At 37.7% G+C, this 14,051-nt stretch overlaps 1 protein-coding gene across 1 annotated transcript in view; it reads right to left on the bottom strand.

Annotated features, from left to right (window-relative positions):
- LOC136249431 (fibroblast growth factor receptor 3-like) overlaps positions 1-14,051 on the bottom strand; it is a 126,615-nt gene that overhangs the window by 9,805 nt on the left and 102,759 nt on the right. Inside the window, exons 12-14 of the mRNA XM_066041436.1 lie at positions 1,876-1,938; positions 1,727-1,820; positions 1,215-1,348 (exon numbers count right to left, since the gene is read on the bottom strand). Coding sequence (XP_065897508.1) covers positions 1,215-1,348; positions 1,727-1,820; positions 1,876-1,938 — 291 coding nt within the window. The remainder of the gene's footprint in view (positions 1-1,214; positions 1,349-1,726; positions 1,821-1,875; positions 1,939-14,051) is intronic.

Below are 14,051 nucleotides of genomic sequence, written 5' to 3'. Positions count from 1 at the left end.
TTATTGCTTTACAGTATTTGGACATTACGTACTACTCCGATCCAGCTTGTTTCAGTACTTTTATTGCAGCACTATACACTGTCCCTACTATAATTTAAAATTTCCAAATTTTTTCTTATACTTGTTTGTGAAGTTTTTTTACAAGCTCATCACCACTAAATAGCATGCTTTTCACAAAACTAGTCACAATATTTTTAAAAAGTTAATCACAGCACTATTATACTAGATTATGAATCATACAATAACAACTGATCAGTGGGCGTGGCTCTACATAAGCCTGCAGACAATAATGGATGTGGATTCGTGCATACCTACGGACTGATGAATGGGCGTGGCTACCATGTCTAGACAGTAATTTATGTAAGTGGGCGTGGATTCGTGCATACCTACACACTGATGAATAGGCGTGGCTACCATATGTCTACAGACAATAATTTACGTAAGTGGGCGTGGCTCATGAAAGAAGCAGGGCTACGCTATGACGTGTAGTAACACGTCCACATTTAATTTAACACATGGGGTCAGACCCGAATAATCTGTAAAGCAGGACCTGGATGAACTGACTCGGTTTACATTGTTACTAAATAAACTATATTTATTGAATTACACATTGCTATATAGTTCGTCGTGAGTTGCTCACTCTGATCGAAATCAACAGCGAGTCACATATACTTGTGTTCATAATAGTTTGGTGCAACCAGTGACCACGTATATTCGAATAGTTTGATGCAATATACACTGGTAGATGGAAGCCGTACCGTAGTCTATTAACACTCAGCAGTAAAACCTTGGCTGATGGCCATGGTAAAGAAGGATAAAAGGTAAGACAATAGCACAAGCATTGTATGTTTATCAATATACCAAAGGTTTTTTCTTAAGCGAGCTAGAAACGTTTTTGCAAAAGAATTAGGGCCGTAGCTGTAGCCAGTTTTCCGCTATGCTTGACTGAAGGCGTCAGGCAGGCAGGCAGTAGAAAATTCTGTTGAATAAATTAAAAATAAATTCTGTAGCAACTTGACGGAAACGTTTCGGGTCGATCTGAAGACACTTTTGGGCTTGGTTTTACCCAACCAATTCTGTCACATCGTGAGGAAAAATCATAGCAGGTTTTTGGGTTATATTATATCATGGATTGCCTCCACACCTTCGATGTTCTACTATACAGTACTACCGTACTATGATAAGATCAATCTGTACTTGTTAGTAATACTTACCAGTTCATCTATAATTGGAGACTGATTTTGCTGTTTACAATACAAAACAATACAGCAAGTAGTAAACATCCCTACAATTATTGTGAAAAGTGAACATCCACCAATAATATAAAACCAGACAGTAGCCATTCCGCCTATAAAACAGAAGGAAACATGACAGCAGATTGTATACACAAGTAAACAACTTATACATAATTATCATGACTGTAAAATGAGAAACAAATATACATAATTACTTTGATAGCATAATAATTTATGATCTTGTCGTACTGTACATCTCTGAAGTTTCACAGTGATGGTAAATAAAAAAAAAAATTTTAAATGTCAAAAAGAAAGGAGGGTGAGTTCTTTTCAAGCATGCAATCACAGTGTTGAAATGTGTGGTCGCTAATTAGAAAATTATTGAACAGCAAAGGAAAACAGATAGTCTGTTATAATGTCATTGAATCTTGTAGTGTTTATAGATTTATAAATATAGTTGCTTGCATGCATAATAAAATGTATGAACATACTTTCCATTTCAGGACTATATACAACTTCTTTAATAACAATCGGGTCACTCCATGTTTCTAATAAATTCTCAGTACAGCTGTTGTTCCCCCTCACCTGTGAAGAGTATGATGTTAGATCTCCTGAATATCATAATAACTAAAATTCTAACCTGGACATAATAGTGATGATCAGGGGATAAATCCAGCATTATTTGCACATTTGTTGTGTTAGCCTGTGAAATGAAATATTATCACCCATAAAAATACATGTATTATTTGTTTTTCATTAGAATTTAGTATTAAGCCATGATGTATATAGTATTTAGTGTTTATGAAAGTTACAACCCTGTTAGGTAAACATGTACAAGTGTGAGGAAACATTAATAAATTTTAAGTTTGATTAGGGATCATAGAAGTGAAACAAAGGAGGTATCCTACACCTGAAGGTATACTAGTGGACATTAAATCCCTACTTCAATCAATACCCATGACTGAATTAGGGATTGAATGTCCACTAGTATATCTTCAGGTGTAGGTGACTTCCCTTGTTTTCACTACTATTTTTCTATGATCCCTAAAATTCTTCCTTATACTTGTTTGTTTACTTTTTTGTAACACTGGTGAACCCACACATACTGCTGGCGCCAGGATTATTGCTTTCGTCTGAACACACGCTCCAATTATCAAATACTGAATTAGTGAAGTGGCCATTATATATTCATTTTCAGCTTTGTTACACAGTGTTACAAACAAAAAACACTAGGAGAAGGACCTCTGCAATCAACCCAGTCACCATGGAAAACTTGGACAATTCCCATTAATGTAGAGAAGACATCACATGGTACTACCACAAATGGACACCTTGCACTGTCAGCAAAGATAAATGGAACACAAAGGAGGACACAGGTAATTATGTCTATAAAGCATTGCATTGTATGTACTGTGGTGGCACTTGTCGGGCTGAAGTTCTTTCAAACAGTGAAAAAATCAAGCCCATATCCTTAGCCATTATTGAGTATGTTTGTCTTAGTCAGTAAGTCATTCATTCATTCAGTCAGTCAGTCAGTCAGTCAGTTTTAAAACTGCATAGAAACATTTTGGAAACATTTCAGGTCATACTGAAGGAATTTTGGGTTATACCTAACCACTACTACCAAGGTGCCATTAAGGTATTGTGAGGCTGGTTTTAGGGTGATTAAACTGATTATCTTTTGCCAGAAAAGCCCAAACCTTCACGATCCCCTAATATACAGTACTACTGTACTGTATGATAAACTTAGCATTTATGTATACGTGAGCAACTGAAAGCACAAACTCTTATTAACCCATTAACAGCCAGTCGCCACTGGTGGCATGGCATCATAACTCACTCATATAATAAACTTTAGCTTTGCTATAACTCATAAAATGCATTTCATAGTGATATGCGCTAGTACTGAAGTGGACATGCCCATAGAGGTCCCGTTTCTGGGATAACCGGATCCTTCCCGGACTAGTGTGCATTTGTTATGCAATAGCGCAAAGTGTAACCTCTCATAACAGGTGAGTTTAGTCATTCTTCTAGTTAAAAACTATCATTTGATAACAAAGAAAGTGTTATACATCGATAAAGTCAACAGTCAGTTGCTTTTTCTCAGACGTTGCATGGTGGACGCAAGTGCAGATACGCATGCTCACAGCACAAATGGGATAAATCACGAAGAAACCAGCTGTAGAATGGATCGCACTGTAAGTAAACTGTAAAAAATAGTTTTTGGAATGTATATATACCTTTGTGAATAGTTAGTTGTAAATAGTTACTTGGGATTCAGTTGTTTGGGCTGGTTTTTACTGAAGTTTAGACTTTGTTGTATTTAACATGCTGATTGGTGTTGCATATCACACATGCAACAACATTATCATGCATGCATATATCACACATGCAATATCACGCATGCAACAACACGTCTGCAATATAACGAGTGCAACAACAACATGCATGTAAATATTACACACACAAACAACACGCATTCAAATATCATGCATGCAACAACACGCATGCAATATCACGCATGCAAATATCACGCATTCAACAACATGCATACAACAACATGCATGCAAATGTCACACATGCAAATAAACACACATACAACAACACGCATGTTAATATCATGCATGCAAATATCACACATGCAACAACACACGTGCAACAACACGCATGCAAATGTCATGTTTGCGAATATCAACATGCATGCAATAGCACGCATGCAAATATCACACATGCAACAACATGCATGCAAATATCACGCATGCAAATATTATTCATGCAATATCACGAATGCAAATATTGTTAAGCCATAAAGAATTAACAAGCTGCCTAGCGTCTGCGGTATTTATCGAATGTTTAGCATTAAAAGAGCCCAATAACACCATCCCTAACCCTCAGTAACCAATCCTACAATGAGGTAGCAACAGTGCATGTATCAGTGTTGGTCAGTCACAACATTGGTCACAAAACCACAAGATGACAGAAATTAGCCAACAAAACTGTCAAAAGATGTGCTTGTGAATTGGCATATGTACTTGCCTCCATGTGGCAAGTTAAGAAAGGTGCAAACCATGATGAACATAGCCATAAGCCAGGCGGTAAGCTTGTGGAAGGTAACAATCATGTATATCTTCTTGCTATGTATGGTATGTTGAACTGCACATCTAGATAAAATACCAATATGTACAATTATGTGCATATGAGAGGCTTTTGCTCCTTGAATGGTATCAATTATGTGTGGGCGGCTGATGAACATCTTTACTTTCGAGCTGAGGTAAGATCACTCTATGCTATGCTACAATAAAGCTGAATTTGATGGAAACACTGAAAATGCTTAGCCACAGCAATATTGTGTCAAACCAGATGCCAGCTCATTTTCGATTATGCAATAGTCATGATAGTTAACACTACATAGCTAACTGCACCAGCACATGGCAGTTTTATAAAGTTTTAAAATGGAACGGACTCATCAGGAATCATTAATGGTAGTCATCACCTAACCGAGAGAATCCCACCTAATAATCACGGAATTGGTAGAAGGCTCTGCCTACTCATCCTTCACACAGTCGGGTGTCCACAATGGCTGTTTGATCCAGGTTCATCACCATGCCCCTTCCACTCAGACTTCATCACCTCTTCTGCAAATTGATCTTGAGTAGCAGTGTCTCTCCAGTAACACCAATGAAAAAGTTTTCTGTCTGCGAACATGTCATGTGCTATGGCATGATCTCATAATCTTAAACCTGTCAAGCTAGTTTATTATACAATGATGTCATCACATTTCATGTATCCTACAAGATTGGTTCACATTTTAACCTGAAACAAGCGTATTGATTTCAGTTCGTGGTGTTAGCACTGAGCTACTCTGCTAATGTACAATGCTCTAATGGACCTTGCAATCATCTCATGAAGTCTGTGTTGCTGAATTTAATTTACTTTACCCGAAAGGCTAGTTTATCACTAAAGGATGTTGGCTTCATTTACTGTGGTATGGTACGTAGGTTTGCACTGTATTTATTTTACGTCCACACCAAGGAATGTTAAATTGCAATAAATTTACATAATAACTTTGTTGTGGTTACTGTTATGTAAACAAAAACAACATAGTCAACCTCCATAGTTTAGGCTGTGCATAATTAATTATATGTTTCTGGTCCTACCAATTCCTCAAAGCTGACCAGGTGACCAGGCTTTCTTTTTACAACTTTTGATGTGGTATACTACATTTGACATAGCAGTACATGGAATTATAAAGAAAAATAAAGTTAATGTATAATGTTAGTGCATCTTTATAAGAAAAGAGTGTTTACAAGACATGAAAACCTTTCAACAGAATTAATATTATAAATTATTGTATAGTGATTATGCAATTCATTCAGCAAAAAAATGATCAGGAAGGGAACCAGAAACATATAATTAACTTTTTGTGGCCTTGTAGTTAGTATCAACATGTTGGTTGCTGGGGGCCACCCCTGGGAATAGTGGCAACCGCCACCATTTATACAGGATTAAATTACACATATGTGCTCATTTTGTAATACATCTATTAACCTAGCTATACACCCTTCCACCGCACCAAGCTCTACATTGCCTACTCTTTTTCCTAATGCTAATCACATAACAGTTTCCCACAAAGCCAGTAGTGTACGTGACAATACACAAGTTCAACAATCATGCAACAAGAATACAATGATACCATAATAGCAAGTAAGATTATATCTACATGAGATCATGCATGACATGACAATATATAGATCATATAATATGGGTCGTTCCATGTCAAATCAACAAGGAGTTTAGGGTCACCTCTCGGGATTTTGACGAAACTTGGTGTGTTTGTAGTACCTGTGGTGCTTATCACTCATACAAATTGTTAGCTCCATACATTCCATAGTTTCTGATTTATGACCACAAATATTTTGAATATTTCATGAAAATTTGGTGCATCTCTAGTTATACAATTGACTGCAACTTTGCACCATGTAAATATTTTTAAACACAATTTTCACTGATGGAAGACTGTTGATTGACCTTTCCAGTGATCCCTAAATTATGGGATATCTACTTAATTATGGTTCAAAAGTACTTCATTGAAAACTTCAATCCTTTATATTTTGAAAAATGCTGCTTGAAAATTTTCAAATTCTTTTGTGAATAATGATTAGGTCATAGTCTATGTTTGATACAATTTTTGTGGTGGGACCACAATGGGCTCAAGAGATATAATGAATTATGTTGTGGTATGCGATGGAATTTGCAGGCTATTATTGCTGTATTGGAGTGTACACCTCCAATACCTACTCACAACAAGGCTTTGCCAAGTTTGTCTTACAGAATGAAGGTGTCTAGGTACATTGCAACCTGTATTAGTGACCACCTGTATTGAAAGGCCATCTATGTGCTGCAGTTAAGTTATACTTCTGTAATGTATAGCACCAAAGCATCAACCCTTTCTAGCTAATCCAAAAATGGTCCTTATTAGACAGGTTGACTATAAATTATAGATCTGACCACCATGTGTCCATAAACATCATGTAAATGTTGTACCATCTCTTCACAAGTACCTTCTTTATTAAGTTGAATCCCACTGTAGTGGGCTTAGCCATATTTAAGTTCCGCATGTGGCTACATAGGTACATACAACAGAACTCCTCAGAAGGGATACCTGGATACCTTGATAACCAGGACACCTGTTTCTGTACTCCCACTCTAGCGGTGCACATACATTTAGACCAAGATACTTCTGTAATATGAGCACTTTATTATGGTTCTAGCAGTGGAGGGGTTTTACCATATACATGCATTAATTGTACCTCAATGTGTGAAATTAATTACTACATTACTTTACATTCACGACCACTTTGAAGATCAAGTCATAAATTCATACACATACTCACGTAGGAAGTAAATATGTTGACCACATATTTAACATTTACCTGTACTGATCTTCAAAACGTGAACACAAAATACCATTAATTTAGCAATTACAGTACTGTAAATCACGCATTGAGGTGCAAGCAAGCGTTAATAATATAAAAACTCTTATTACAAGTAATGCATCTACTGTATATAGTGTAACTCTTCTATTCCCTGGACCATTGATGAAGTGTTCATTTTTGAGAAACTACAGACTTGTCTTGTGTCCAAAATGTATGTACAATTATAAAGTAAGATCATGAGGCTATCAAGGTACCCAGATATCCTTTTTGAGGAGGTCTGTTGTACCTATGCAGCCATGTACGTAACTTGAATAGTGTAGAGTGGGGATATGTATGTAAGTGCACTACGGCAAGATTTTACTTAATAAAAAGGTATAACTGAAGAGATGGTACAACATTAGTGTGTTTATGGATGCATGATGATCTCATTTATAGTCAACCTGTCTAATAAGGACCATTTTTGGATTTGCTAGAAAAGATTGATTCTTTGGTGCTATAAATTAAGATCCAATTAAAGTATAAATTAACTGCAGCTTATAGATGGTCTTTCAATACAGGTGGTCACTAGTACAGGTTGCAATGTACCTAGACACCTTCACTCTGTAAGACAAACTTGGCATGGCCTTGTTGCAAGTGGTTATTGGAGGTGTACACTCCAATACAGCAATAATAGACTGCAAATTCCACCGCATACCACAACATAATTCATTATATCTCTTGAACCCATTGTGGCCCCACCACAAAAATTTTATCAAACATAGACTATGATCAAATCATTATTCACAAAAGAATTTGAAAAATTTCAAGCAGCATTTTTCAAAATAAAAAGGATTAAAGTTTCAATGAAGTACTTTTGAACCATAATTAAGTAGATATCCCATAATTTAGGGATCACTGGAAAGGTCAGTCAACAGTCTTCCATCAGCGAAAATTGTGTTTAAAAATATTTATTATTATTAATGTTTTACAGCACATAGGTACTGAAAGCCAATGGAAAGTACTGCCAAAGGCTGGACAGTACAAAGTACACAGTACAAAGTTGCAGTTGATTTTGTAACTAGAGATGGACCAAATTTTCATGAAATATTCAAAATATTTGTGGTCATAAATCAGAAACTATGGAATGTATGGAGCTAACAATTTGCATGAGTGATAAGCACCACAGGTACTACAAACACACCAAGTTTCATCAAAATCCGAGAGGTGACCCTAAATTCCTTGTTGATTTGACATGGAATGACCCATATGCGATATAGAGAGGATGAGTTTGGATGAATAATGGGCAACTGAGGAAATCATAGGGCGGGCAGTAAGTTCTTCCATAAATAGGGTAGATGAATGAACATAGCATTTGCAAGTGATGATAGCAAACCACTAAGACATGTCAAATTGCAGCAATTGATCACTAGCAACCAAAATGACAGACCAAGCTATGTCATGAACATTAACATTGGCATCAATTGATAATGCATTACAGCTACATAACAAGCATCTAATTCACCCAAATTCCTCCAAATTTCCCCAGTTGCCCGAGCTTGCTGTACCCCACACATAAAATTACAATAGTACTTAGACAGTAATATTATTGTAGTTATAATAACCACACATAGCACAAGTATGCATGAAGTATATGACACATCCCGATGGTATATAGAAAATTACAACAATACCAAATGAGAATACAAGTGAGCCTGTATGTGTACCAATAGTGGTAAGCATCTTACTAAGCAGAGTTTTGCAGGACCAGCAGGGACTAATGCCTGAGAACCTGTGAGTACCAAGGAGTGTGCAGGTATGGCATAAGTATAAAGGAGTGTGTACATATGACATGAATGCAATGTACACAGTAGGCCTGTCAATTGATTGTATTCGAGTGTCAACTACCTGTATGCAGCAACAAATGTATGCATATATTAGTGAGCATTAAGTGACTTTGCAAATACTGATATACATTTTTGCAAGCATGTAAGCAGAACATAAATGTAAAAGCCCATAAGCAGCAGCAACAGTTGCATTCCAAGTCTGAATACAGCCAAGTACTATACATACAGAAATTGGTAAGCATGAGATAAATTCGGCCGGTGGTCTCTGAGAATTTGGCCATGAATGGGATCAAGACACACGGTAGTGTGTCGTGCGGCCCAAGAAGCCGGCGCGCAACCCCGTGAGTATATTGACAGGAAGAAAGAAAACACAATTTTCGCACCTCCGTAGCTCTGTGCTGCCTTGATGAAACAAGACAAATTTTGCTGTGTACATTCCCTCCAACTTCAGTACTTCACATTCCAAATTTGAGCGAAGTCGCTTCGGGCATTCCTGAGATATGCGACTTCAAAAATTGGCTTAGCTTCTTAGTTTTTTTTTTTCTTCTTATTTTTCTTCCTCTTTTCGCACACTTACAAAAACTGCTATAAAACGCGAACGCGTTATCCGATTGCCTTGAAATTTGGCACACAGAAGGGGGGTATAAAGGCGCATCTCTGTACCAACTTTGGCTGGAATACCATAAACAGGCAAAGAGTTATGAGCGATTATGCACGAAAAATAACACCAATATGTTGTCACGCCTACAGGGTAAACCGCGTATGGGAAGAAGCTGAAAATCGGTGGGTGAATAGGTTAACTATTGAACCTCAAACCTTTTGTGGTTTGAAAGAAGTCGAGCTAAAAACCAGGAAGATACAGCGAAAAAATCAACAGTGTGTAACAATTACGCAATTGAGATTAGCTAATTTTTTGTTTTATTATTATTATTATTATTATTATGCTTGCCACGCCTACCAGATAAATCACTTGGGGTAATGCTTTGAAAATCGCTGTACAGATGGAGTTATCATTTTAGAAAGGCTCTTCAATGGTGTAGAAGAATCAGACTTAAAAGCCACGGAGTTATAACACGAAATCCAACTTGGTGTAGCAAGTGCAAGATACCCTGAACAGAATTCAGGGTATCTTGCACTTGAATTCCAACTTGGTGTAGCAAGATACTCTAATAGAGCAGTCATCCTAATAGAGCAGTCACCCTGAACAGAATTCAAGAGATCAGTTAGAAATAAGTAACCTGTATAGAGATCAGCTACAAACAAATCACCCTGTAGAGAGTTCAGCTACAAACAATTCACCCTGTTCAGACATCAGTTAGAAGAAGTTTTCTTGTAGAGAGTTCAGTTACAAACAAATCACCCTGTTGAAAGATCAGCTAGAAGATGTCACCTTGTAGATAGTTCAGTTACAAAGAAACCACCATGTAGAGAATTCAGCTACAAACTAGTGACCCTGTAGATACATCAGCTAGAAGAAGTTATACCTTGTAGAGAGTTCAGCTACAAAGAAACCATTCTGTAAAGAGCTCAGCTGCAAACAAATCACCTATACAGAATTCAGCTACAAACAAATCACCCTATAGAGAGATCAGCTAGAAGAAGTTACCTTGTAGATAGTTCAGCTACAAACAAATCATCCTGTAGAGAGATCAGCTAGAAGAAGTTACCTTGTAGATAGTTCAGCTACAAACAATTCACCCTGTACAGAGCTCAGTTAAAAGAGGTTTCTTGTAGAGAGTTCAGCTACAGACAAATCACCCTGTAGAGAGATCAGTTAGAAGAAGTTACCTTGTAGATCGTTTAGCTACAAACAATTCACCCTGTAAAGAGATCAGCTAGAAGAAGTTACCTTGTAGAGAGTTCAGCTACAAAGAAACCATCATGTAGAGAATTCAGCCACAAACAAATCATGTGTAGAGTTCAGCTACAAACAAATCTCCCTGTAGAGAGATCAGCTAGAAGAAGTTTCCTTGTAGAGAGTTCTGCTACAAACAAATCACCCTGTAGAAAGATCAGCTAGAAGAAATCACCTTGTAGAGAGTTCAGCTTCAAAGAAACAATCATGTGAGAGTTCAGGTACAAACAAATTGTCCTGTAGAGAGATCAGCTAGAAGAAGTTACCTTGTAGAGAGTTCAGCTACAAAGAAACCATCATGTAGATAGTTCAGGTACAAACAAATCACCCTGTAGAAAGATCAGCTATAGAAGAAATCACCTTGTAGAGAGTTCAGCTACAAAGAAACTATCGTGTAGAGAGTTCAACTACAAACAAATCACCCTGTAGAAAGATCAGCTATAGAAGAAATCACTTTGTAGAGAGTTCAGCTACAAAGAAACCATCATGTAGAGAGTTCAACTACAAACAAATCAGCCTGTAGAGAGATCAGCTAGAAGAAATTACCTTGTAGAGAGTTCAGCTACAAAGAAACCATCATGTAGAGAGTTCAGCTGCAAACAAATCATCTGTAGAGAGTTAAGCTAGAAACAAGTCACCCTGTAGAGAGATCAACTAGAAACAAGTCACCTTGTAGAGAGTTCAGCTAGAAGAAGTCACATTGTAGAGCTACAAAGAAACTACCATGTAGAGTTCAGCTGCAAACAAATCACCCTGTAGAGAACTCAGCTACAAACAAATCGCCCTGTAGAAAGATTAGCTAGAAGAAGTTACCTTATAGGGAGTTCAGCTACGAACAGATCACCCTGTAGAGAGTTTGGCTACAAACAAACCACCCTTTAGAGAGTTCAGTTACAAAGAAACCACCATGTAGAGAGTTCAGCTGCAAACAAGTCACCCTGTAGAGAACTCAGCTACAAACAAATCGCCCTGTAGAAAGATTAGCTAGAAGAAGTTACCTTATAGGGAGTTCAGCTACAAACAGATCACCCTGTAGAGAGTTCGGCTACAAACAAATCTCCCTGTAGAGAGATCAGCTAGAAGAAGTCACCTTGCAGGGAGTTCAGTTACAAGGAAATAAACCATATAGAGAGTTCAGCTGCAAACAAATCACCTGTAGAGAGTTCAGCTAGAAACAAGTCACCCTGTAGAGAGATCAGCTAAAAACAAGTCACCCTGTAGAGAGTTCAGCTAGAAGATATCACATTGTAGAGAGTTCAGCTACAAAGAAACTACCACATAGAGAGTTCAGCTGCAAACAAATCATCCTGTAGAGAGTTCAGCTAGAAGAAGTCACCTTTTAGAGAGTTCAGCTACAAAGCAACCACCATGTAAAGAGTTCAGCTGCAAAAAACTCTATCACCTTGTAGAAAGATCGGCTAGAAGAAGTTACCTTGTAGAGAGTTCAGCTACAAAGAAACCAGCATGTAAAGAGTTCAGCTGCAAACAAATCACCTGTAGAGAGTTCAGCTAGAAACAAGTCACCCTGTAGAGAGTTCAGCTAGAAGAAGTCACATTGTAGAGAGTTCAGCTACAATGAAACTCCCATGTAGAGAGTTCAGCTGCAAACAAATCACCCAGTAGAAAGTTCAGCTATGAACAGATCACTCTGTTGAGAGTTCAGTTAGAAACAAGGAATCAAGTAGAGAGATCACCTAGAAGTATCGCCTTGTAGAGAGTTCAGCTACAAACAAATCACCTGTAGAGAGTTCAGCTACAAACAAATCACCCTGTAGAGAGATCAGCTAGAAGAAGTCACCATGTAGAGAGTTCAGCCATAAAGAAACCACCATGTAGAGAATTCAGCTGCAAACAAACACCCTGTAGAGAACTCAGCTACAAACAAATACGCAGTGTAAAAAGATCAGCTAGAAGAAGTTACCTTGTAGAGAGTTCAGCTACAATGAAACCACCATGTAGAGAGTTCAGCTACAAACAAATCACATGTAGAGAGTTCAGCTAGAAACAAGTCACCTTGTAGAGAGTTCAGTTAGAAGAAGTCACATTGTAGAGAGTTCAGCTACAAAGGAACCACAATTTAGAGAGTTCAGCTGCAAACAAATCACCCAGTAGAAAGTTCAGCTATGAACAGATCACTCTGTTGAGAGTTCAGTTAGAAACAAGGAATCATGTAGAGAGATCACCTAGAAGTATCGCCTTGTAGAGAGTTCAGCTACAAACAAATCACCTGTAGAGAGTTCAGCTACAAACAAATCACCCTGTAGAGAGATCAGCTAGAAGAAGTCACCTCGTAGAGAGTTCAGCTATAAAGAAACCACCATGTAGAGAATTCAGCTGCAAACAAACACCCTGTAGAGAACTCAGCTACAAACAAATCGCCCTGTAGAAAGATCAGCTAGAAGAAGTTACCTTGTAGGGATTTCAGCTACAAACAAATCACCCTGTAGAGAGTTCAGCTACAAAGAAACCATTCTGTAAAGAGCTCAGCTGCAAACAAATCACCTGTACAGAATTCAGCTGCAAACAAATCACCCTGTAGAGAGATCAGCTAGAAGAAATTACCTTGTAGATAGTTCAGCTACAAACAAATCACCCTGTAGAAAGATCAGTTAGAAGAAGTTACCTTGGAGAAAGTTTAGCTACAAAGAAACCATTTTGTAAAGAGCTCAGCTGCAAACGAATCACCTGTACAGAATTCAACTACAAACAAATCACCCTGTAGAGAGATCAGCTAGAAGAAGTTACCTTGTAGATAGTTCAGCTACAAACAAATCTCCCTGTAGAGAGATCAGCTAGAAGAAATTACCTTGTAGAGAGTTCAGCTACAAAGAAACCACCACGTAGAGAGTTCAGCTGCAAAGAAATCACCCTGTAGAAAATTCTGCCAGAAACAAATTGCCCTGTAGAAAGATCAGTTAGAAGAAGTTACCTTTTAGAGAGTTTAGCTACAAAGAAACCATTCTGTAAAGAGCTCAGCTGCAAACAAATCACCTGTACAGAATTCAGCTACAAACACATCACCCTGTAGAGAGATCAGCTAGAAGAAGTTACCTTGTAGATCGTTCAGCTACAAACAATTCACCCTTTAGAGAGAGCAATTAGAAGAAGTCACCTTGTAGAGTGTTCAGTTACAAAGAAACCACCATGGAGATTTCTGTAATCAATATATGTGACCGGATTTGCGAAAAGGAGTCTTTCACAC

The sequence above is a fragment of the Dysidea avara genome, chromosome 3 (assembly GCF_963678975.1).
Source record: "Dysidea avara chromosome 3, odDysAvar1.4, whole genome shotgun sequence".
In the NCBI taxonomy this organism is placed as follows: Eukaryota; Metazoa; Porifera; class Demospongiae; order Dictyoceratida; family Dysideidae; genus Dysidea; species Dysidea avara.
This window is presented reverse-complemented; position numbering and strand designations above follow the sequence as displayed.